The sequence below is a fragment of the Phoxinus phoxinus genome, assembly GCF_949152265.1.
Source record: "Phoxinus phoxinus genome assembly, chromosome: 25".
Classification (NCBI taxonomy): domain Eukaryota; kingdom Metazoa; phylum Chordata; class Actinopteri; order Cypriniformes; family Leuciscidae; genus Phoxinus; species Phoxinus phoxinus.
The window spans coordinates 17,027,187-17,052,684 of record NC_136900.1 but is presented as its reverse complement, the minus strand read 5'-3'; the positions used below and the strand labels follow the sequence as shown (position 1 = coordinate 17,052,684).

General features: G+C 36.0%; 2 protein-coding genes across 5 annotated transcripts in view; one reads left to right on the top strand and one right to left on the bottom strand.

The window, feature by feature from the left end:
• cacna2d4b (calcium channel, voltage-dependent, alpha 2/delta subunit 4b) overlaps positions 1 to 25,498 on the top strand; it is a 32,022-nt gene that overhangs the window by 5,679 nt on the left and 845 nt on the right. Inside the window, exons 9-39 of one of the 4 annotated variants that reach the window (XM_079603107.1) lie at positions 1,788 to 1,938; positions 2,020 to 2,094; positions 4,305 to 4,394; positions 4,493 to 4,606; positions 4,782 to 4,860; positions 5,272 to 5,405; positions 5,629 to 5,646; positions 6,127 to 6,285; positions 7,519 to 7,593; positions 7,715 to 7,801; positions 7,890 to 7,961; positions 8,190 to 8,251; positions 8,377 to 8,444; positions 9,160 to 9,205; positions 9,357 to 9,454; positions 9,675 to 9,768; positions 9,914 to 10,006; positions 10,851 to 10,981; positions 11,074 to 11,142; positions 16,697 to 16,758; positions 17,677 to 17,691; positions 19,363 to 19,407; positions 19,817 to 19,879; positions 22,177 to 22,247; positions 23,150 to 23,225; positions 23,314 to 23,366; positions 23,477 to 23,532; positions 24,415 to 24,435; positions 24,894 to 25,011; positions 25,091 to 25,206; positions 25,295 to 25,377. In XM_079603107.1, the coding sequence (XP_079459233.1) occupies positions 1,788 to 1,938; positions 2,020 to 2,094; positions 4,305 to 4,394; positions 4,493 to 4,606; positions 4,782 to 4,860; positions 5,272 to 5,405; positions 5,629 to 5,646; positions 6,127 to 6,285; positions 7,519 to 7,593; positions 7,715 to 7,801; positions 7,890 to 7,961; positions 8,190 to 8,251; positions 8,377 to 8,444; positions 9,160 to 9,205; positions 9,357 to 9,454; positions 9,675 to 9,768; positions 9,914 to 10,006; positions 10,851 to 10,981; positions 11,074 to 11,142; positions 16,697 to 16,758; positions 17,677 to 17,691; positions 19,363 to 19,407; positions 19,817 to 19,879; positions 22,177 to 22,247; positions 23,150 to 23,225; positions 23,314 to 23,366; positions 23,477 to 23,532; positions 24,415 to 24,435; positions 24,894 to 25,011; positions 25,091 to 25,206; positions 25,295 to 25,377 (2,494 nt within the window). Of the gene's footprint in view, positions 1 to 1,787; positions 1,939 to 2,019; positions 2,095 to 4,304; positions 4,395 to 4,492; positions 4,607 to 4,781; positions 4,861 to 5,271; positions 5,406 to 5,628; positions 5,647 to 6,126; positions 6,286 to 7,518; positions 7,594 to 7,714; positions 7,802 to 7,889; positions 7,962 to 8,189; positions 8,252 to 8,376; positions 8,445 to 9,159; positions 9,206 to 9,356; positions 9,455 to 9,674; positions 9,769 to 9,913; positions 10,007 to 10,850; positions 10,982 to 11,073; positions 11,143 to 16,696; positions 16,759 to 17,676; positions 17,692 to 19,362; positions 19,408 to 19,816; positions 19,880 to 22,176; positions 22,248 to 23,149; positions 23,226 to 23,313; positions 23,367 to 23,476; positions 23,533 to 24,414; positions 24,436 to 24,893; positions 25,012 to 25,090; positions 25,229 to 25,294; positions 25,378 to 25,498 lie in introns of those variants that run through there. The other 3 variants (XM_079603108.1, XM_079603109.1, XM_079603110.1) reach the window with 3 other exon arrangements.
• lrtm2b (leucine-rich repeats and transmembrane domains 2b) lies at positions 10,743 to 16,112 on the bottom strand. Its single transcript, XM_079603114.1, has 4 exons — positions 15,980 to 16,112; positions 15,152 to 15,268; positions 14,331 to 15,074; positions 10,743 to 13,330 (listed from the first exon to the last, which is right to left on the bottom strand). Exons 2-4 carry the CDS (start codon positions 15,207 to 15,209, stop codon positions 12,855 to 12,857), a joined length of 1,278 nt encoding a protein of 425 aa, XP_079459240.1. The 5' UTR covers positions 15,210 to 15,268; positions 15,980 to 16,112; the 3' UTR covers positions 10,743 to 12,854.

Sequence of the window (25,498 nt, the reverse complement as noted above, 5' to 3'; positions counted from 1 at the left end):
CGGACATACTACCAAGTATTCGATTTCAGACGCAGCGAAAGTGTTTACCGTAATAGGGATGCACGATATATCTGCCACCATATCGGACGATATATGTTCAATTTTAATGTTATCGTTATCGGCCCGATAAGAAAATTTGGCTGATATTAACGCTGATAAATAATGGATTATTACCTTCCGCTGAGACACTTCAGATGCGCACTGTTCGCTGTGATGGTTTTGAATTGCTTGAAATATGATTGGAATCACTTCAAAAAAGGAAAAAACAGTTAAGTGCAACATGCACAGCACAAGTCGGTCATATAGGCTACATAAAATTATAATAAGAACATTATAATTGTGTGCTTGGGACGTGGCTTTTAATTATGAGACTTGTTTTTGTAATCAGGCTCTCATAAAATTATATCAAAATTGGGATTTAGATGTATCGGCCAACATATCGGTTATAAGCTTTCAAATATAAAGAATTATCGGTTATCGGTATTGGCCATCCTAGTGTTTAATGTTTCACTAAAACAGTAAAAATAATAAAATGTAATAATATATAGGCATATTATCCATGTTTTTTCACAAAGTGAAAGATTAAAATGTTATCTAATATTTAATTAATATTTAATCATATATTTTCATACAAAAATAGTACTAAACAGCAATATTTGCCTACATATATATTTTACTTACATTATTGTTTTAAGTGCCACGCAAGGACATCTATGAACATTGTTGAGTGATGATGCACACTCTCTGATCAATGAATCAGAGTTTTGAATCAGTGAAATGGACAGTTTGTGTCACGTCCTGTTTTGGTTAATGTTTCATGTCTCTGTCATGTAATCCCCTGTTCTAGTCATGTGATCCTGCCATGTGTTCCTTATGTATCATGTTCTGATTGCTTTATTGTCTTGATTGTTCACAGGTGTCCCTTGTCCAGTCATTAGTCTTGTGTGTATTTAAGCCCTCATGTATGCCTTGTAACATCCCTGCCCCTGCCCCTGCCCCTGCCCCTGCCCCTGCCCTTGCCCTTGCCCTTGCCCCTGCCCATGCCCCTGCCCATGCTTTTGTTTTATGTGTGATCTTGCTTTTGAAAAGTATTAGTAAACTACAACTTGTCTCCAGTGGATCACCTGTTACAGAATCAAACAATGAACCAATCAGAACATGACAAATAAGACACATGGCAGGATCACATGACAGAGACAAGAAACAAGACTGACATGAACCAAAACAAGACTTGACAGTTTGAACTGATTCACAAACTTAACTCAAACATGTTTAAATCATAAAAACCTGTAACACAATGCCCTCATAATCATAATACTCCTATTTTAATTTGGTCACACTTTAGTTGGCCCAATTCTCATTAGTAACTATTAAATATGACCTTTGCCTCAATAAAATCCTAATTACTGTTTATTATTAGTTAGGTAGTTAGGGATGTAGAATATGGTCACGCAGAATAAGGCATTAATATGTGCTTTTTAATAACTAATACAAATCCAATATCCTACAGTAATATGCATGCAAATAAGCAACTAGTTAATAGTGGGAATTGGACCCTAAACTAAAGTTTTACCATTAATTTGAGTCATAACAGTCCAATAGAAAAAGCATTAAAATTGTTGCACTTTCCACAGTGTTGCTTAATTTTATATTGACAAGAAAGTCATCACAAATATATTGGGAATGTTTGATATAATGCCCATTCCCAGGCCTAAATTGGATACTTTATAATAACTTATCATCTGTCCTGGGCCATCTTCTAAGAAGATCCTCTCTCTCTGTCGCAGGTATATCCAGGCTGCCACCTCTCCTAAGGACATCATCATTGTGGTTGATGTCAGCGGCAGCATGAAGGGTCTGAAAATGACCATTGCCAAACACACCATCAACACTATCCTGGACACGCTCGGGGAAAATGACTTTGTCAATGTTATTGCAGTAAGAGCACACTTTGCTTTCCATATAGCATCATTTTCTAATGTTCTCAGCATTGTAAACTTTTGACCGTCCTTTCCCTAGTACACTGATTACGTCCGCTACGTGGAGCCCTGTTTTAAGGGAACATTGGTGCAGGCAGACTTGGACAACCGCGAGGTAAGTCGATTATCCACTTCACTTGAGCCTGAGTAACTAAGCCAATGACTCCAATCGGCACAGCAGGATACCGGCACTCTACCATTCCCTCATATGCACTCACGTATGCCTCGCACACGGAGTTACACATTATCATTTTCTTTTCTATCATTCATTTAGATATGTTTTATTTATTATAGAATTTATATTAGATTCGTCCCCCCCCCCCCCCGTGTTGTTATATCTCTGAATTATTACATTTGATTTAATATTATTTAGGTCTTGTGCAATTTTATGTTGAACTGTTTTCATTTCATGTGACTCTCATTCCAATCAAATCTAAGCACTCCCTCCATCTGCCTTTGGTTGGAAAAACAGATTGTCCCAGCCCAAACTCATCCCACTGGTTGAGCCAATGTCGGGCTGGTGTCAAAATGTTTACACTTTTTACTTATTGGTCATATTTACTTATAAAGAAATGTACATATATATGTGTATATTAAAAATAAACAGTACATTGAAATATAAAAAACAAAACTATTTAAAAATATTACTTGCTTCACAGAAGTGAATGTTTGCACTCGAATGAATTTTTTTCTGCAGTCACTGAAACAAACAGTGTTTCCTTTCAGGGACACTAGGCTTTAGCTTTGACAGGGAAATAGGTCCATCCTCATTCTGCTGTTGCTTTTAGTCATGTGACGGGCTAGCGGGTGCATGATTTGATCTAATGTGCAGCTTTTTTGCTTCTTATGTATCAGAGAGCAAGTAGGGACGTACTCTAATCTCTGGAATTACAGTTGGATACAGAATTATAGTGCGATCGGATAGTGAAATTACTGTAGGTAGCACGTTTCATGCTTTGGATCACTATCGTAATACTGTTTTGTTAGTGAAATCAAAATTCTGACAGTTTTGTACATGCAGTAGAAATAAACCATTCATATTGATAATGCCACGAACTGATAACAATTCTTTTATTTTAATTGAAGTAATTACATAAGTTGATTAATCAATCATATATCCAATCAATAGCTTATTCTCACATATCAGTGTTTGCGAAGACAAGACCCCAAATTAAGATAATTCAAAGACTTCGACTGTTTTCTGCACCCCTGAGCGCACTAAATGGCCACACAACTTAGTCTACTATTGTGCATCTCTAAATACCCACAAATAGGATGATGTAAATTGTGTAGGACAGACAGGTCTGTGCATTCACAGACTGGGACTTAATACAGGTTGATGGGTCAGTAGAGCTCGTAATGATATTCCCGGTCTAAGTCACTCTGCATCTGGTCAAGGTTCTGTCACAGATCCTCTAAGAAATACTCTGAAAGACAGCAGCACAATGAGATCCCTGTCCCACCGGCTCAGATGAACTTGATCCTATGTTTTGTCCCATTTTTGAACGATCTCTCTTAAGTCTTTAGAGTCATTATCTGGGAAAAAGACGTGCAAGTTGTCAAAATTGTGGTTTAAAAGGAAGTCAGCAATAAGATTTGATAAAAAAAATACAAAAACAAGTTTTCTTTTCAATTTTTACTTCTCAGTGGCTATATTTATTTCTACTGTTTAACTCTTTCTTCGCCTTGAAATTCCCCGCTTTCCGTGTTTTCACTTTTATACGGTAGGGGGCGCTATTAGGTATCTGACTGCTGAAAGAGTACTGAATCTCTAGATCAAAACAGGCAAAGAAGAAGCAGAAACAAGCGTTATATGTAAGCACGTAAGTAGTAAAATAACGCGATCATCAACATTAAACAGCATTAATCAAAACTGCTTAATGTTACTGAATGAAAATCGACCCAGGACGCACTATAGGACTGTGCAAGCATTAGGGGAGTTGATGGACTCGATCTACTCCATCTATGTTTCGATCATCGTTCTGAATCCCATCCAGATATGACAAAAAAACGCGATTTTCTCATTTTTTTTGTTTGCTAACAATGTTGCTTTTTTTAAAATTAAACTAAATAAACTTACCCACATTAAAGTGTTGATTAAAAAAGGCATGCATGAAGCTAGAATAAAAAATGTTTTCAGAGGGTCTGTTCTTTCTTTTGATATATTGTATATATTCAGATATTCATACAACAAAATATTCTGGGGGCCTTGAAACTTTTGTTAATATTATGAAAAGTGCAGTGGCTGGTGATTTTTGGGGGAAAGTGTAAAAAGAATCCTCACTTAAAATCCTCACTTTTTTCCAATCCCATCTCTCCTTTCAGCATTTCAAGCTGCTTATGGATGATCTCCATGTAAAGGGAGAGGCTAAAGTGAAAAAAGCCATGAAGGAGGCCTTCCGCATCCTCGCTGATGTCAGTATCATTCACAATACTTGTTCACATAAACATACAAAACTGCATACGATGCCAACGCTCTGCATGTCCCCCATGTTCCTCTTCCTGTCTCCTAGGCCAGAGCAAATGGTCAGGGCAGCCTATGTAACCAAGCAATTATGCTGATCACAGACGGAGCCATGGAAGATTTCCAATCAGTGTTTGAAGAGTTCAACTGGCCTGACAGGAAGGTAACACACAATCTGCTCACTCTACAGGGAACGGAGGCTGTAACATATGACGTACAGCATCTATAAAACTGCTCTGTAAAATTGTTGAAGAACCTTCTGGAAAAATGTCTTGGTGTGCGTTGCTTGCTTTACCTTCATAAACAGATTTTAAGACGATAAAATGAAATGTTTTCAGGTACGGGTTTTTACTTACCTCATTGGCAGAGATATGACCTTCTCAGAAAACGTCAAATGGATTGCCTGCAACAATAAGGGTATGTAGTCAGCCACAAAAAATAAAAATTCAATCATTTACTCTCCCTCGTGTGCTTCTGTAGAACACAAGATTGAAACATAAAGGACACAAAAGCACCATCAAAGTATAATTTTCGATATGACTGATGCTACAGTATATCAGATCTTCTGAAACCATATCATAGTTTTTGAGTTTTTGTAAGGAACAGAAATGGAAGTTGTTAATCTTCCCCTCCAGTGAGCTACATGAGCATCAGGCTTTTGTGACTTTTTGGAAGCTTGAAATGACCATTTTCCACTCATTATAATTTCACTCATTGTGAATCAACATATTAGAACATTGGTAAAAAATTCCTCCTTTAGCGCTGCACGTTCATTAAGGTATTTTTTCCAAGAAAATATGCAAATATACATACATTTTATATTTACAGGATATTATACTCACGTCTCTACACTGGCTGACGTACAGGAGAACGTCATGGAGTATCTTCATGTTTTGAGTAGACCAATGGTCATCAACCACGACCATGACATAATCTGGACCGAGGCATATATGGACACTGTTGTGAGTAAAAAAATCAGAAAACCCCCAGAGAATTGAGAATACAAAATTATCACATTTCATAAATTCCCAATTCATAACTCATTTCAAGGCATTTCAATGTGATGTTTTGTGCTTTTTGACCCAAACGTGTGCTAATACTATGTATTGTGTCATATCTCCTCATATATCACTGTACTAATGTGATTCTTTCCCATTCATCGCCATCATCTTCTCTATCACACAGCTTCCTAACACTAAGGAGGTAACTCTTATAGACAGTAAAACACGCTTAACTGTATTTTAGCATGTATAAATAGAATACTTTAGATATTTAGCCTGTGAGAGTATAATGTAGTTGTTAACCTGGTCAGCATACCAGGACTTCTTGTTTTAGGACGCCCCCTACTGTTTATCATCATTTATCACATTTTTCAGGGCAAGATATGATGATCTCTAGCATGCACTATTAAAATCAACATGAAATGTGGTTTGCAACCCATATTCTGTAGTGACGTATTTCCAAGTGAAACAAAAAAATAAATTAAAGTGAGGCTTCATTTTACTCATTTGGGATTGTTTTGATCGTAAAAAATTATACTATAAGACTAGAAATGTGCATGTGGATGGTAAATATGATTCATTTTGATTTCATGTTGATTTTAACTGTGTGCTTCAGCAGTCTGAGTGTTTGGTCTTCAAAGTGTAAGATGCAAAATGGCTTTTTCTCAAATCTCTCCCATAGCTGTTCAAAAGCAAGGCTCACAGTCTGCTGCTCATGACGTCAGTGGCTATGCCAGTGTTCAGTAAGAAGAAAGAAACGCTTTCTCATGGCATTCTGCTGGGAGTGGTGGGAACTGACGTCCCCCTGCTGGAAGTTATGAAACTTGCCCCGCGATATAAGGTACAAGAAAGCCACCACTTGGGTTGCTAGTGAAGTTTGAAGCTTAATAATGTACTTATTAGATATATAATAATAATTTGAAGCTTATATATATTTACCACAGGTGCTATTTGTGATTTCAGTCAAATATTAGTGGGTGACAAGCTGTTAATTGGAACTAAATATGAAACATGTCCACATCATATTTCAGCTCAAAATCAAAAAAGAGAATATATATATATATATATATATAGCACATTTTAGGACCATAAAATATTTTATAGTTTTGTATTAAATATATATTTATATTATGACATTATTTTTATAACAAGCACATTTATCTCTATTTTATTTATATCAGCTCAGATGAAAGGATCATGAAATATAAAATATTTTTATATTAAATGTATATTTATATTATGACATTATTTTCATAACAAGCACATTTACCTCACAAATTTTAGGACCATAAAATATTTAATATTTTTATATTAAATTTATATTTATATTCTGACATTATTTTCATAACAAGCACATTTACTTCACAAAATCTCATTATCATAAAGGAGTTAATGTGTAAAACTCATAATTCACAATTATTTAAAAAAAAATCTCACTGTAATAAATATATTTTATTTATTCATATCAGCTCAGATGAAAGGATCATAAAATATTACATATTTTTATATTAAATTTATATTTATATTATGACATTATTTTCATAACAAGCACATTTACCTCACAAATTTTAGGACCATACCATTTTTAATATTTTTATATTAAATTTATATTCTGACATTATTTTCATAACAAGCACATTTACCTCACAAAATCTCATTATCATTAAGGAGTTAATGTTTAATTCTCATAATTCACAATGATTTTTAAAAAAAAATACTCACTGTAATATATATATATATATTTATATCAGCTCAAAAGAAATGCTGTACAACAAATGCTGACATGTTTTATAAATATTTTACAATTTAAATAATATATATAATAATTGGAATGTAATAGTATAATATAATTGGAAATCTAATGCCACATTATCACATATCAATGTATCTTCTTTCCTGGTAAATTATTTCTAGAACATTGTGACTCTACATACATATTTCAACATAGACTCATCATCAGATCCATAACTTTGGATGCTTTCATTTTAGACATTTCAATGAACAGCCACAAATGCTGAAAATAAATGTTTGCATAAATATGAAAGTGTGGCTGCTAATGGCTGGTATCTTTTAGCTTGGAGCACATGGTTACGCCTTCCTCATCACAAACAATGGATATATCCTGGCACATCCTGATTTAAGACCACTGGTGAGTCTGAATCCTCTTACTGTCTCAATCACTCGAACATCTGCTCTTGTAGATAGACCCAACTACTATTAACAGCTGTTTACTGTATATTGATTTGTCATCCCTCTTGTTTTTGTAACAGTACAGTGATGGGAAGAAGTTGAAACCCAAGCCTAACTACAACAGTGTGGATCTGTCAGAGGCAGAGTGGGAGGACACTGAGGACAGTGTGAGTTTTCCAAATACATGCGCTTACTTCCTGTACACTGTTTTAAGGCTCAGCGAAGTCTTTATGATGTCCTGCCCTGTCTGTGCAGTTGAGAACAGCCATGGTGAAGGGACAAACTGGTACTATGGCTTTAGATGTGAGAGCAGCTGTGGATAAAGGGGTGAGCATGTTTGCAACTTTTATGTCAAAATGTTAAATTGCTTTGACTCCTTCTTTTAGGTGACTCTTACGAGTCCCGTCAAGAACGTTACAAGAACAACAAGAAGAACCATTTTAATAAGTGTAACATAAAGTGATAATTAATTATATTTAATGTAAATGTTATATTGAGAAATTACCTATAATAAATCTGATTGTCCGTGATTGTATTTTTCCATTTATCCCCCAGAAAAGGCCTTTGTTCCTCAAAAATGATTATTTCTACACAACCATCAATGAAACTCCATTTAGGTTTGATATGCTTCTCACATTCTCTGAATATTCCCGTCATACTTACTGTACATGAAGTAGATTATTGTAAAACGCATATTTTAGTAACAACCTTCACATGATGCTTGTTTCTGATGTGGTTTCAGCTTCGGGATGGTGCTTACGAGAGGTCACGGGCAGTACATGGTCTTTGGGAATGTTTCTGTAGAGGAGGGTGAGTTTACAGTATGAATAATAGCATGTGTGATATACTGAGGTGGGAATCATACACTACCGTTCAAAAGTTTGGGGTCAGTACGATTTTTTTTTCTTTGTGAAAGAAATTAAGACTTTTATTCTGCAAGGACACATTTAATTGATCAAAAGTGACAGTAAAGACAATTATAATGTTACAAAAGATTTCTATTTCAAATAAATGCTGCTCTTTTAAACTTTATATTTAGCACAAAAAAAAATCACAAAAATATATACTGGAATAATGGCTGCTGAAAATTCAGCTTTGCCATCACCGGAATAAATTACACTTATATTATCAAATATATAATATTTTACAAATATAATAAAACTAATAATATTAATAATATTTCACAATCAAAAACAATAAAAAAATCTTACCAACACCAAACTATTGAACGGTAGTGTATGCGAGGAACAGTTTAAAATTTATTTAAAAATGTATATAATTTTACAGATAATTTTCACATAATAAAATATGGAAATCTTCGTTTATTCCACTTTTTGGTTTAGATAATCATAGTTGTTAATTAAATTATGTTTTGATGTTTGATGATTTTTTTCTGGGGATGGGGGTAAACCAACAAAACTTTACCTAAAAGGCATTTCAAAAGTAGCAGCAAAAAATAAAATAAATAACAGTGCCCAAAGTTGAAGAAATTTTAAAAACACAGCTGAATTGTCTCTTTCTTTAGGTCTTCATGACCTTCAGCAGCCAGACCTCACAATAGCAGATGAATGGTAAGTATTGTTGAGTTGAAGCAAGAATATAAAAACATAACAGGCAGAAATGTATCTTCTGAACACCGTCAGGCGTCAGGACAACAGGTCCCTAAAAACCTTAAAACGTGGTCATGTGTCTTGCTAAGTTGATGTTGGTTTACCCACGCAGGACGTATTGCGAGACAGATATTGACCCACACCACCGTAAGCTCACTCAGCTCCAGGCTGTGGTCCGATATCTGACTGGGAAAGAGCCTGACTTGGAGTGTGAGTTTTCCTCAGCTGGGTTTTACCTTATTTTACAATATTTTCTATGTAGATGCTAAATACTCAATGGTGTAAACAGGCCCATATGCATATCTGCTCATCCCCTGCCTTTTGCATCTTGATTATACTTGTGTCTTCAGCTATTTTACATGTTTAACATGCAAGCAGTTATCAAAAATACCATCCTGTATAGCTTAAGTAAATATTTGAACTGTAATAGGTGACGAGATACTGCTACAGCAAGTTCTTTTCGATGCCGTGGTAACAGCACCACTGGAGGCCTACTGGACAGCGCTAACGCTAACCGGCTCCGGGTAAGAGGCTTTATTTAAGCTGTGTATGTTGGGCATTATGCACAAACACAAAGCCAGACTTTTCTGTATGTCCTATAAAATCCCACCGTCATTTTGGGAAAGATTGTTTATAGCCATTCTCCTTTTGCTTTTTATCTCCCTATAGGGTAGATGAAGGCATGGAGTCAGCTTTCCTTGGAACCCGCTCTGGACTCATGCGTGTGATCAGATATGCAGGAAGTGAGAAACGTGTGGGAAAGTGAGTGAGATATTGGAAAATCAACTCCTCAGTTGCTTACATTACTAGTAGTATTGATGTGTGTGTGTGTGTGTGTGTGTGTGTGTGTGTGTGTGTGTGTGTGTGTGTGTGTGTGTGTGTGTGTGTGTGTGTGTGTGTGTGTGTGTGTGTGTGTGTGTGTGTGTGTGTGTGTGTGTGTGTGTGTGTGTGTGTGTGTGTGTGTGTGTGTGTGTGTGTGTGAAATCTGACATACAAAATCTTACATTTTAAATGTTTTGGCTTTAGTATGAATATGTTAGCCTTACTGTTGTCTATAAGTTAGTGTGCTCCAAAACAAGGACAAAATTAGCATTTACAAGATATAAACATTCAAAACTTACAGTCTCTTACTTCTGCCAATATGGATCAATGCTTTTGATGACATCACTGCACTTAAGCTTTTCAGCAGATTTTCTGTCCAATCAAATGCTCTCTAGAATCTAAAGCGTCCCGCCCCCTGCATTTTAAATAGACGCTGAAGCTGCTGCTGAAATCAGTCACTTGTTCACAAATGTACTATTTTCTGCATGGTATTTTTAAAAAGGGGAGGAGCTTCTCGATATCCCCCGTCCAATCTTTTTGTGTCAGTGGAAGTTACGTAAACACATTGAATAATGCTGCACGTTTCAAGGCACTTCTGTGAGCCTTTAACATTGGTAGCTGGACCAGCTAAAACAATTTTTAGCATGATTTGACATAAAGAATAAACATTTACGATACCGTTGTCAGATTTTATTTTTCATTTGAAATATGTTATTGAAACAGTATTTTCAAAAAACATTGATTTTTGCCTTTCCCCAAATCTCCTGATACTTTGACCTCACAGGAAGTTCTTGACCCGTGTGGACAAAGAGAACCTCTTCACAGTGGATCACTTTCCCATTTGGTATCGCCTGGCAGCTGAGAACAAACCGGGTCAATTCTTCTTCTATGTCCCACATGATGATATAAACAAAGGTGCGTAAATACTGATTATTAAATGTACTTGTAGAAAAGTCAAAGTTTACAGAAGGTTACAGTATCCTATAACAGTCTCCTATGTCCAACAGCCAGGAACACTTTTGTGGCAGTAACATCTGTGACAGTGACTGAAGGGAAAAGAACAGCTATTCCTGGAGGTAAGATATCCGTCTGCCATAGTTTGAGTTCTGAAATCTGATTTTACATTCAACATATAATGCTTTAGCATCATTAATTAGTGTCCAAAATTTTGAGACCATATTTGAATTCTGTTTGGTCGATATTAAATATTTAATTTACCTAAATATTTCACCTATTTTTACATTTTGATTACCTTAGTCGCAATCTAATGCTCATTAAAGCTAATCTTTAAAAATACAAATTTCAAAATAAATCTCCATTTTCATATTGTACATCATAATGTAGTAATGCCATTTGTGTCATCACTTTAAAGCATTTAAAATGTTTGATTTTAGTGTATAATTTTCAACTTATTTTGATATAATTTAATCATATAAAGCTTATTAAGATAAGCTTATTTATCATAACTATCATAATTATCGACCAGAGTTTGAATATATGTACTTGAATATATATGTATACTGTACTTGCATATTGAACATAGACAAACACATTTAAAATATAGTCTGTTTCTAAATTTAAGAAAAATATACTATTTAATATGCTAATTAACATATGATCGATAGCAACCATAAGAAATCGAACGACTTGGTTTGTTAGGAAAGTTCATAAGAAAATATAAAAGATTCCCGATTACACCTGGTGTTTTAATCTTTCTCTTTTGTCCACTTTTCAACCACTTCTGTCCTGATTTCTTCGAGAGGAGGGGTGGGTAAATGTGTGGGCTTTTCAGATCTTTCTTTCTAATTGACGAAATAATCTCACGCAATTTACATAATAAACACGAGAGAACATTGTGCTTTGTGCGTTTTTCATCTTCAAACCAAATTTGGGTCTTCAGCTGGCAAAGTTTAAAGGTGCAGTGTGTGAGATTTCTAGCGACATCTAGTGGTGAGGTTACGAATTGCAACCAACAGAAGTTACGGTGGCCGATGAAGTTTCTTTACAAATATAAATTAAGAAATGTTTAATTTTTAATCAGTAAAACGATGTTATTGCGAATATCATTGTTACTTGTTCATCATTGTGTCAGTTTTGTTCATCATTATGTTTTATTAGCTGACTTTAGCTAGATTCTTTGCACAAAGAACAACATAGTGAAGAAACGCGTTCTGTAGTAGTTTGTCCTTTTAGGGCCACTGTAGAAACATGGCGGCGCAATTCATTAGCCGTGATGTATGTAGATAGAAATGGCTCATTCTAAGGTAATAAAAACGTAACGGTTCATTATGTAAGGTCTTTATACACCACTGAAAACATAGTTATGTATATTATATTGCATTTCTGTCTACAGATCCTCCTAAATATTACACAATGCACCTTTAAATCCCGCCTGGCGTTTCCCAAAATGTTTCCGCATTAGGTCAGTAGGCAGAGAGCAGGAGGTCTTTTGTGCTTGTTCGATTGCATTTGACCACATGAGCGTCTACTCTTCGCAAGCAATCCGGTCGAATGTGTTTTCGACTACATCTGGAATCAAAACGTTTTACCGGTACACCTGTGTTTAGCGTCGTCCACTTGTGATCTGAACAACCAAAACGCATCTTAATACCAGGTGTAATCAATAGTTTTATACATTTAGTCTTTAATTAGTATGAGCTAATTGCTCCTGAGCTACATTGGGTCTTTGCCCTCCAACTCTCCCTCCCAAATTAAACATTTATAAATCGATCTGCATCAATGCTAAAAAAAGCACCAATAAAAAACCCTTATGAGTTCCTTATGTGCTTTAAACACACACTTCTGGAGGGAATGCCATCCACCCGACGCACTCTGTGGCTTCTGCTCCCTTTCCGATAGTCGGCATCAGATCCTCTTTTTCATCCTGCTCTGGTTCCTTGTCCACCATCAGTGGCTGTTGCTGCTGGCTGTTCCCATGCGTCAGCTGCTGATGTTCATTAGCGACCAGCGTTGCGTAGATGCAGCCGTAGGTGGCCGTTACCACCATCAGCACACACACCACTCCGCACACCACCCCAGCTACCACCACTGTGGCCGTCGCTCGCCTCACACTCACAGGGCGGTAGCGCTGGCGGATGCAGTCTGCTGGCCCGGCTGGGACCTGGTGGCCCTCGGCAGCAGACGGGTTCCTGGTCTCGAGATAGAGGGGGTAACAGTGTCTGAACATCTCCATTGGGATACTGCGAAGATCCTTACCATGCAAATTAGAAGGAAAGGAGCAGTTGGCGGAATCTACATGGCCACCTATGGAATGACAAAAAAAGATAGAATTGAGAAAATAAGATGAAATAGAATAAAATATTAAAATATAACATTCATATTTTAAATGCATTTTAAAGCTGTTAAATGTGTTTGTCTATGTTAAATATGTATGTGCAGTGTTTTTAAATGTATAGATTTTGGGGTTTTATGAAAATTAGAACTAATATTGGTAAGCTGATAAATATTTTCATGCTTTGGGTGATAACTAATATGTGCCTAATAATTTATACTATAAACTTTATTTAGACTTATAACTAAAAAAAACACACAAAAAAAGTAAAAAATAAAAACATATTAATTTATTTATTTATAATTTATGTACACGCACACACACACACACACATATATATATATATTAATAAATGGGCAATAATACATCGCAACATTATAATTTACACTATAAAAATGGATGTTCATTTTGAGATTGGCTAAAGATTACATTTAACAGTTTTAATTGTCTAACTTAACTTTAAGTCAGCATGAAATGAGAAAATGTTTTCTATTTTGCCATTTGCCTGTTACTGATCTTATTGTGAATTTTTTATCCATGCATATATTTTTCCTTTTATTGTATTTTTTTTTTACCTTCTCTCTGGTTATGTATGCCGGACTTCTCCAATCATTTAGTCCGCTTAAACTCCGCCCCTTTCTTACTACCAACTGCAAGTTGATCCGCCAATTCAATTCCGCTTAAACTCCGCCCCTTTCTTACTACCAACTGCAAGTTGATCCTCCAATTCAGATCCGCCTCCATCCAATCAACAACCGACGCGTAGAACCTCGTTCCGACCCTATATTTCTGTTATTTTTTTAGATAATTCGTTGTACCCTGATATATCACAATAAAGAACTAAATCTGCTGCTACTTCTGTAACATTGTGACTTTACATTTTTGAAATCTCTCTAAATCTGCCGATAACCGATGTGGTACCAATATATTGTGCATCACTAATTTCCAGCAGTGATAAATGACCTCACTCACCTGTATACATGATCCATTCCAGCCAGTGCTTGAGTGGGATTAAGTTGCAGTTGCAATTCCAGGGGTTTCCGTCGAGCAGAAGGTTCTGTAGAGCAGTCGCTGGCTCAAGTGTGGTCCGCTGCAGGGTTCTCAGCTTGTTGCCCACAAGCGAGAGCCACACTAGGTTCCGGAGCCCATCCAGTAGGTGTGTGGGCATGGAGATGAGACTGTTTAAGGAAAGATCCAGGCGCCTAAGCTCAATCAGCTCTTTGAACTGGTCTGGGTTCAGTTCCTTAAGCCTGTTGTCTCTTAGAACCAGCTCTGTTAGGCTGCCGAGATCAGAGAACAGGCTGACGGGAAGCCTCACAAGGACGTTTTCAGAGAGATCCAGGAACTCCAGGTTGTTCAGCTGGGAGAAGCTAGAAGGAGAAACTGTAGAGAGAAGGTTTCTGGAGAGGTCTAGATGTACCATGCCACTGAAATTGGAAAAAGACCCAGGGTTGATGGTGGAGAGAAGGTTTCTGGAGAGGTCTAGATGTTGCAGGACGCTGAGATTGGAAAAGCTCCCTGGTTCCACAATGGTGAAGTTGTTTTTTGAGAGGTTGAGGTAGCTTGTGTTGAAGGGAAGCTGGTCCAGGATGGAGTTCAAGGAAGCCAGTTGGTTAAGGTCACTGCAGTCTGTTTGGTTCACATTGCAGGAACAGACTGATGGACAACTTGTTGTTGTTCCACACAGGCTCAGAAGGGTCATCAAACTCGAGGAAACTACAAGAAAATGGAGAGGGTTAGGAAACTGTAAGAGTTGAGAAGATTCTGGATACTTATAATAAGTTGAGTCTTACTTATAATGTTCATCCTGGTCAAATGCTGTTGTAACAGTTCCTCAGCAAACAGGAGCATCCACTAGTCTACACCAAATGAATGCCATGATGAATCCACCTGGAAATCGCCTGGAAGTGCTGTAATTTTTACAATAATGGGAACAAATACCCTTAGAAGAAGATATTTTAGGAGGATAGGTCATATGGTGCATGCACAGCTGGTACAGATTAATTTATGATGGTACTAATAAGCTGACTAAAATTAAAATGTAAAATGAATGCCCTGTGAAGGCTGAACATGAGGCAGACCTGAAATGGATTTGAGTCTTCAGAAGGAAAAGAAAAGAGTGAGAGAGAGTACTTTGTATAAAAGCTGCCCAGAGGTCCATTGCTTTTTGTAAGAGCATAAAGCCTAGTGAAAAACTAGATGCATTTGATTATTCCTTTTTGCCCATCACATTTGCTGCATTAAACTATCACGGATTAAACTGTCCACACCATTAGATAATAAATCAGAGCTGCGAACGACATCCGCTTTATCAGTGAAAAGAGGATCAAATAGTGCATGCGGGAATGTCCACTTCTTGTAATACATAGAATTGTATGAAATCTGTCAAAAATACAATTATATTTTTATATCTGATTAAACCGGGCTGTACTATAGATCTATAGAAAAAGTGTAGAACTATGGTATGAACTTAAGTTATACTAAAAACTGTTGAAATGGAAGCATTTATTCTGTGCAACAAAGTCTTAAATACTGAACGAGCACAAACAAGGACCATTGCTTATTTAAACAAATCAGTGAGAAATGATTATGATTGCACTTATTCTAAAAGCAAAACATACCTTTCTGTAGTGCTCATCTATAGGTCCTCATAATTGCTCCTATCAAGGCAGAGTGAGCAAATCAACAGAAAATGAAAGAAACAAGAGGAAGGTACAGTTGTTCCTCACAGCTTGCAATGCCCAGTGTGTGTATGAGCGTGGGTCACATCAGTTAGTAGGACTATTAGAACAGTCTGTGCCGGAGAGAGAGAGAGAGAGAGAGAGAGAGAGAGAGAGAGAGAGAGAGAGAGAGAGAGAGAGAGAGAGATAGATGGACTGAAAGAGAAAAAACATCAGCTGATACAGCTTAGAAATGGGAGCCTCTTCATTTTTTCCTGTAGCTTATGATGTTGCACATATGAGGATTAATCATGTGATATAGAGCATAAACAAATGTTTTCCAGGAAAACATGAATACAGGGTTCTTACGCGCATGAAAAGCCTGTAAATATCTGGGAATTTCCTCCACTGGAAAAATCATGGAAATTAATAAAATAGCTCAATATTTAGGGAAATTGCTTAATTGTCTTGTTATGATCAGCTCTAAAATATTTAATTGACTAGAAATTATGAATGCAACCTCTTTAAAAAAATGTTTTTGTTTTTAATCCTGGAAATTCTGTGAAAAATATTTTTAATATATTTTTTAAAATCCGATATGAATGCAGTCTCTGTAAAATACCTCATCTATTCCTATTGCATGTTTTCTGATTTTCCCCTTGTTTCTTCTATGTGCAGTTATTGGAATGCAAGCATCCATGGACCTGCTGGAAAGAGTGTTCTTTTCTATTGCCAAACAAGTGAGTTTGACCTCAAAAATATTGTTAACACTTTACAATAAATCCATTTGTTTACATTAGTTAAGTACATTAGTTAACTTGAAAAAAATATTCTAACGCATTTATTAATCTTATTTAATGTTAATTTCAACATTTAGTAATACATTATTAAAATCAAAAGTTGTATCTGGTAATATTATTTAATGGACCTGAGCTATAATGAACATCTGTAGTTTTATTAACTAACATTAACAAAGAACAATAGCAATGAATGGTTCATTGTTCATTTTAGTTAATGCATTAACTAATGCTAACTAATGGGACCTTATTGTACAGTGTTACCAAAATATTAATATTGAAGACACATAATATAATATTGATTTTAAATAGAATGTTATTAAATATTTTTTATTTTTTATTTAATTTACATATTTTTTTCTTCATTTTTGATACACAAATACAAAATATACATATTAAAATATTAATATTATAAATGCATAGATGTGTGAATATGCTGTGTTGTGTAAAGGTAGACTGCGAATGACAACAATCTAGAAATATGAGATGTTGTTGTTCTGAAGGTCTTTGGTTAATGGTGTGTATCAGTTCCTGTCCGCCTCACCCTGACGAATGAGCAAATAGTGTTTGCACTGGAGGTTTCTAAGCGTACATGTACATGCTCACGTCTGCAGGCCTCCGAGCAATTTATCAAGAGGCTTGCTACTTAGCGAACACTCTTTATCCAATGCGACTTGCCACATGACTTATTGTCCCTTCTGGGGTTTAAACCTAGGACCTTTCAATCACCATCCCCGTTCCACACAAGGGCTCTTTTCTTGTCCTTTGTGATCTGGTGCAACACACACAAACCTACAAACAGCTATCGGAATCACTTAACCTTTTCCTTCTCATTTTTGTTCTTCCCTTATTCCCTGTCAGCCAAACACCACAGATGTAAGTATATTGCATTGTTGTCTTCACTTGATTTATACATTAAAAGAAGCCAAAATGCACATATAAAGTACATTACACTAATATGGTACACTTTGGTATCCTATTACTTTTTAACAGCATTAGATGCACAATTTTTTTAATGAGAAATATTAGATAAACTGTTTTATAACACAAAATTGAGATCATATGAAAAGCAGCTTGCACAGTAAAAAATATTGTTGGTTTAACTTAAAGTAACCTGGTTGCCTTAAAATGTTGAGTTCATTGCAATAAAAACATTGAGTTAATGCAATAAATGAGATTGTTTTATTCAACAAACTCAAAATATTATGTTATCTGAACCACATTAATTATCTAAGTTGATTTTATTTAAAAAGTATTTGTGAGAACAAGTCATGAACAGATTTTTTTACAGTGTAGTTTTACACCTCAAATGTCTATATACCCCTTAAAATGGGATTTTGGTCTTTTAGAGGTCCAGTATCCAACAATTAAAATGAAAATAATTTTAACATCATAATTTTAATAATCTGTTCAACAAAAATTTGTTGTAAAATCCTTATTTTTTTTAGTTGAGCCCCGCATTTTGCATGTTGGCCTGTTACCACAAGATCACTCATTAAAGTAACAGTTGTTAAAACTGATAAAACAATTAAAAAATATATTGTTGCACTCATAATTGTTAACTGTATTTATTAAGTCTAACCTTCAATCGTGTTACCCACGTCATCATATGAAAAATGATCAAACAAATGTTTTTCTTTAAAGGTAGGGTAGGTAGGATTTATATTAAAACTTTTTACCAAATTTGATTAAACTTTCTATATATATCAATGCATAATTAAAATGTAAGTACTCTGATAAAAAGAGTATAAAAATCGAGTGACTCTAGACCGTTTAATCTTCATTAAACACAGCTCATTATTTCCATTCGGGACGAATCACAGGATTGGCTTGCGCGACTGTCATTCTCCGTCGCCATGACTACCGCAGTTATTACTGGCTCTGCCCACGTGCGCGCAGTCGCGCACCCGTTTTTAGGTGGGAGTGAATGGAATTAATGAGCTGTGTTTACTGAAGATTAAATACACTAGAGTCACTCGGTTTTTTATACTCTCTATTTCAGAGTACTTGCATTTTAATTATGCATTGGTATATAAAGACAGTTTAAACAAATTTGAATAAAAGTTTTTTTTAGACAATTCTGACCTACCCTACCTTTAACTTATGGGAAATATAAGTTTGTCAATAACTACAAACCAGCATTTGTTCCCGTGTCCACTTCTCTTAGGCTAAATTTGCAACCGTCATCAATTCTTTTTTTACTTGATAAATTGCATCTATCTAATTTCAATGTGATTTGATTTAATATTATTGCTATTAAAGAACACAAACTGAGACATGCACCAAGGTTTGGTAACTTGCTTTTTGTATAAAACCTATTTTTGACCCCCTGAAGATGATCAAAATTTGCTGAAAGTTTAGAACCTTCATTTTTTGACAAAAAAAAAAGGTTTTAGGCCCTAATTTATACCCAATTCATGTAAAGTACCATAATGTAATCTCTACACAGGTAACAGTAATTTCACCACTAGTTCCTAAATATAATGTATCCAATAAAATGTTCTTGTCCATTTACTAAAGCCCTTGCGGTTGTCTTACTCTTTGCAGTGCAGTGATGTGGAGGGTATATGTCCTCTCAGCTGTGAGAGCATCGTGAGTGAAGCTGATTTACTTTTCTTTGTGTCATCTTTGGCCCTGACCCAAATGGCGCATTTCATAGGCACTTACAGTCTTGTGGACTTACAATGGCCGCCGCACGCACATGTCCACAAGTCCGTAGGGTCTCATTTGTCATTTGTAGCCGATATGCACCCTCGATTCGCACTTTTGTTGAGCCCACATTGAAGCAAGCTCCACAGCAGACTTCAAAGCTGCGTCACCTCGCGAAAGTGCGGCCATGTTGGCAGACCGCGAGTGTTTAGGGTGCCATTTGGGACAGGGCCTTTATGTAATCTGTGAATCATTGTTCTGAATCAGTTCATTTACACAAATCGAGTCACTGGAATAAATGTAGGTTCTGCAAGGGAGATCGTCAGTTCTAATCCAACTGTGTTTTTCACAGGATGTCAACTGTTACCTTGTTGACAATAATGGCTTCGTACTGGTCTCAAAGGACAGAGGAGATGTGAGTATATAAAACCAGTCTAAGTAAAATATGTTACAAAAAATCCCACTAATTATGAAAAAAAAATTTTTTATATAATGCATAAAGGAGACAGGGGCTAGTTGTCACACTATTTACTCCAGTGAATATTTCTTAGCCTTGATCTATTTTTAAAAGTTAACTTCTGCATAGACAGATACCTTAAAATATTTATTTAAAAGCTGTGGAACATTTCCATCATTATTGCTCTGGAGAAATTCAACACGCAAAGTCACTGATGGAGAAATCATTAATTTGGTTTTGGGTTATGAGAAATACATTGGCATAGTGAGCTGAGAGTAGAAGCAGAAGATGGTTATCTGTTTTTTTTTTGTGACGGTTCTAGCTGCATGTTTCCTTGCCCAGGGGGTTAGATGTGAAGGGCAGGTGATGGGATAGGCGGATCCTCTCCCTTGAGGACTCGATAATGTACCACAAGCTTGTCCTTAGAGCAAACAGATGGGGTCCCAAATGAGACATTGATTGAGAGAATGAGAATTGACTTCGTCTGCAGGGTAAAATTGGATTAGTTGGAAAAGGTTGCCATATATTTTTGGCCTTTTAATTTATGTATCAGTGCAGACAGAATATATGTGTTGGAATGGAGAGTGACATCCTTTATTCATCTGAATATGGTGCATCATGTTATTAGAGTTATTATTTTAATTTGTCATAGTAGTTGTGTTTTGTGTGACAAAAAATAGACCTTAATAATCAAAACATTTGTTCCTTTACCTTTGTGTCTTTAGGAACATTTAGGGCCTTCGCTATCTATTTGTATCCTGTTCCTTGTTTGTGAAGAGTGATGATATCTTCTCTTAACTTTTTGGACCATTCTTTTGACTTAGCCATATTTCTAACATGCAGTCATTCGTGACATTCAACAAACCTAGCCAGTTCAGATATATTTCATGTGTGCTAGCTCAAGCACACTTGGTGCAACTAAAGATGCCCTTGATTATTTGCATCAGGTGTGCTAAAGACAACATCTGTTTAGCAGATTTGGCTGTTATGAGGGATTCTATTCAGGGGGTTGAATCATTTTAAGACAGCAGAAGTCATTAAAGTTGCATTTTCAGTTGAATTTGGGGAAACCACGTTTGTTGTGTTAAGCTATTTCAATCACTTTTGTTTGATTTATTCATTGCAAACAGCTGAAAGTCTGTAAATTTAGCTAATAAACCTGATTTGCAATGGGGGTTGAATAATTTCGACCGGGAAAGGGTGGGAATTGATTTTGTCCATCAGAAATTGATGGGATCGTTGGATGTTTGTGGTTTGCTATCGCTGTGATCTCGTGAGTGAGAGGTTGTCCCGTCCTCGCAACAGTAAACACGTCATCAGAGAGGAGAAGAGATGTCGCTGCAAGAGGGAGGGGAAGATATTTAGATTAAAGAGGACCTATTATGCCCTTTTCATGCTTGAACATTCAAAAAACACATTCTTCCCAGTCTGTCAGTAACGCTCAGTTTGTTTCCGGCGTCTATGAAGTCCCTCCTTCCAAAAAGCGCAATGTGCTCTGATTGGTCGGCTGCACCAGTGTGTTGTGATTGGTCAATCAATCAGCGAGTTTTGGAAATATCACGCTTCTTACCAATAGCTAAGTTTTAGTTTCAACACAATACTAGCGCAACTCAACCAGGCCCCGCCCCCTTTTTTTCCATATGTCTTTGGCAGGAACTACTTAACAAATTTATATTTTGACGTGTCCTTTCCCGGAAGAAAACTCAAGCCTACAATTGAATATAATTATATCTTTTTCAAAAACATTGTTTAGTGCATTGTTAATATAAATTGTATTTTAGTCTATTGTATTCAAATAATTGTGATTATTAACGTCATCGTTATTGTTGAATTAGTTATTCGATTATTAACGGTTTCATACCATTTAAAATGCAAATGCTGTGTATTTTGTCGCATATCCATGTCTATATGATGACAATGGTCTCTTACCGTAACTGCAGCTGTTTGTAACAACACGTGCACTGCAGAACTATGTGAGCAGTAGCCAGGAGATTAATGCTTATGGAATCTAATCCCAGATTGCCGTGGGTCAGGCAGGGCAGTTTCAGGCATCTGCTTGCACATCTGGATCACTGCACATCAGTCTGTATGTGACCGTGTAGGTGTGTGTGTCTATTCATCTTGGGAATGGTTATATTCATACTGTTATACTGTATATTAAACCCCAGAAGGGATCATAAGTAATCCCTCACTCTGTGTTGTAGTCTCTGTGTATGTTACTAATATATGTGATTTCTGTATTTCTTTTCACACAGGTTGGTAAATTCTTCGGGGAAATAGATGGATCTGTTATGGCCCAGTTACTAAAATCTGGCTTGTATAAAAGGTAACTGGACCCTTCACATACCATTTTGAAAGAAATGTAGGTTTTTATTCAGCAAGGATGCTTCAAAAGTGACAGCCATTTTAGATTAGGGTCCAATTCTCAATATTAACAAACTATTAACTATGACTTTTGCCTCAATAAACTTCTAATTACTGTTTATTAATAGTAAGGAACTAAAGGAAGTACGTTAAGGGATGTAGAAGGCATTAATATGTGCTTTATAAGAACTAATAAACAGCCAATATCCTAGTAATATGCATGATAATAAGCAACTAGTTTATAGTGAGAATTGACCTCTAAACTTAAGTGTTACCAAAAGATCTACTTCAAATGAATTATCTTCTTTTGAACCTTCTATATGTGAAAGAATCTTGAAAAAAGGATCAGTTTTCACACAAATATTAAGCAAAAACCGTTTTCAACATTAATAATAATAAGAAATGCTTCATGAGCAGCAAATCGCATATTATAATGATTTCTGAAGGATCATGTGACACTAAAATAGAAAACAGCAATTTTAAACTATAATGATACTTCACAATATTACTGTTTTTACTGTATTTTTGATGAAAGAAATGCAGCCTCTGTGAGCATAAGAGACTTTCAAAAACATAAAAAAATCTTACTAACACAATTTTATATATATATATATAAATTAAATAATTTCTTACATGGACTGAAGTGAACATTTCTGAGAGATTATGGGGGATTATGTACTAAAATCATCACAATATTCATAGTGTTGCTTAATTTTAGATCCCAAGCAAAATGTATTGCTGATTAAATATTATAAAACATAATATACAAATTGTAATTTTTTTTGGTGACTAATTCCTTTAAAGTTTGATAGGACTTTAAAAAAATGTGAACATGAGGAAATGCTCTTCTATATTGTTCTATAGGGTGACTCTGTATGACTACCAGGCCATGTGTAAGAACGCCCATCATCACACTAGCGGAGCTCGACCACTGCTCAGCGTATGTACACCTCAGCGTCTATTAGAGAGCAACATCTTTATAATGTAGTCTTTATTGTGCTGACACTCCACCTCTGTTCACCTCACAGCCTTTCTATGGTCTGCTGGCGTTAATAAAGTGGTTCTTCTCACATTTCATGATGTAAGTGCTGTTTGAAGTTGTGCCACTAGAAGGAACACGAGCTATTTTAATTCATTTGAAATGTAACTTGATTTGCCAGTAGAAATTAATCCTCATATCTAAATTTTCAGGTTTCTGTTGGAGTTCAACATCTGCGGACTTTGGCATAACGACTATGTAGTGGATGGTAAGTTAAAAAAGTTATTTTACAGTCCTGTTTCGCTTGAACATACTACTGTATGTACTTATTTTAGCAATGACACTAACTGAGTAATAACTAGGTACTAACCATGAACATACTCCTAAACCTTAAAGGGGTGGTTGATTATGATTTCACTTTTTTAACTTTTGTTAGTGTGTAATGTTGCTGTTTGAGCATAAACAACATCTGCAAAGTTACAACGCTCAAAGTTCAAAGCAAAGGGAGATATTTGCTTTTAAAGAAATAGTTTTTTAAGGACTACAACAAACGGCTGGTAGGGACTACACGACATTCCTCCCGGGTTAGTGACATCACTAACCCTAAAATTTACTTCTAAAAATTTAGTTTTTGCTCACCCTCAAAAAGTGACAATTTTAACATGCTATATAAAAATATCTGTGGGGTATTTTGAGCTAAAACTTCACATACACACTCTGGGGACATTTTACATCTTGTGAAAAGGGCATTATACCATCCCTTTACTTAACCCATTTAGTTACCTTAATGGTAAAGGTAGTACCATTAATGATACCATCAGACATTATCTGAGTAATGACTCAGTACTTTGTGGGTAAGTACACTGTAAGTAAATTGGAAGTACACATACTGTAAAATAAAGTGCAACCAAAGTTATGAAGGATGTAACAGTAAAACTGCTGAAATTGGGATCCCAATATAATCAATAGAGGACTTGTGTCGTGTCATGATGTGCTTGTGGTTCACAGAGACTTCAAAAATCCTCAAACATATAAACATCATCTCCATATTTTCGTATCATTTAATGTCATCTTATGTAGTGTCTGTCATTCTCCATTTCCATTGTTGTTCATCCCTTTGCTGTAATTGTTTCTCAATGACGCTGTGCAGCTAAAGCTGGGTTTCATGCAAGTAAGTGTGCTGAGTGTGTGCATGAGCACATGTCCTTCATCTAGTTTGAGCCTTTCTTTAGCCAAGATTGGCTTAGAATGCCAACTTTGATCCTGAGATTGGTATAATGAAACGCCTTAGTCATCTGTAGTGCTTTTAGTATAGTTCTAGGTTTTCTAGACTAAATATAAGTAGTAAGCTAGTCTGAAAGTTTACGAGATCCTGATTTATTTTGCGAGAATGCAGTTCAAATAGTTTGATCCAACATCCAACCAGAGGTTTTCAAACTTTTTAATGCCAACATCCACCAAATATGAGGTGTGTGTGTGTATATATATATATATATATATATATATATATATTCCAATATTATTAAAAATATTAGTAGAACCCCAGTTTAAAAACCTCTGGTCTACTGTACATACAGACTCCATGAAGTACTTATCTATCGGTTATAATGCAAATCTTGTCTTCTCCAGCACACAAACAGAGGAAGGTGGAACTAATGCAGCCTTGTAACACAGAGTATCCCAGCTTCATGTATGACACGTCCATCAGAGAGACCAACAGCATCATCAAATGTGGCCGCTGTCAGAAGTAAGTCCATCTATCAGATTGTCCTCAGGTCGGTGGGTTTGTGTACCAGTAACAATGAGTCAATTCATCTCTGTTTCAGGATGTTTGTCCTACAGCAGGTTCCTAACAGTAACCTGGTCGTGCTGGTGGTCCAGGCTGACTGCGACTGCTCCCGACAGTACGCTCCCATCACACTCATGCCCAAAGAAGTCAAATATATCCTTCCGTGATGATCGCCTTGTCTTTGAAATGTTGTTTTGCTTTAACTTTGTTTGAAACTGAAGTCTTCTTAACTTCTTTGAACATAACGCCACAGTTAAGTGCAACAGGATGAAATCTCAGAAGATTCGCAGACGACCCGAGTCTTGTCACGCATACCATCCTCATGTAAGCCACCCTGCTAATGAACGAGTCAGAATATATAGGCCTATATAATATATAGTGGCAGATCTGGATTCCTCCATGACTGGCACAGATTTGCAGAAAATTACCATCGTTTGGCAAATAA

What these genes read in the sequence shown, in the direction of transcription:
- lrtm2b (XM_079603114.1), bottom strand. Translation starts at nt 15,209, where the DNA reads ATGCTCCTGTTTGCTGAGGAACTGTTACAACAGCATTTGACCAGGATG. An exon ending in GACCAGGATGAACATTATAA is followed by an intron (nt 15,075 to 15,151) that starts GTAAGACTCAAC and finishes ATTTTCTTGTAG; the next exon opens with TTTCCTCGAGTTTGATGACC. An exon ending in GGAATGGATCATGTATACAG is followed by an intron (nt 13,331 to 14,330) that starts GTGAGTGAGGTC and finishes GTCATTCCATAG; the next exon opens with GTGGCCATGTAGATTCCGCC.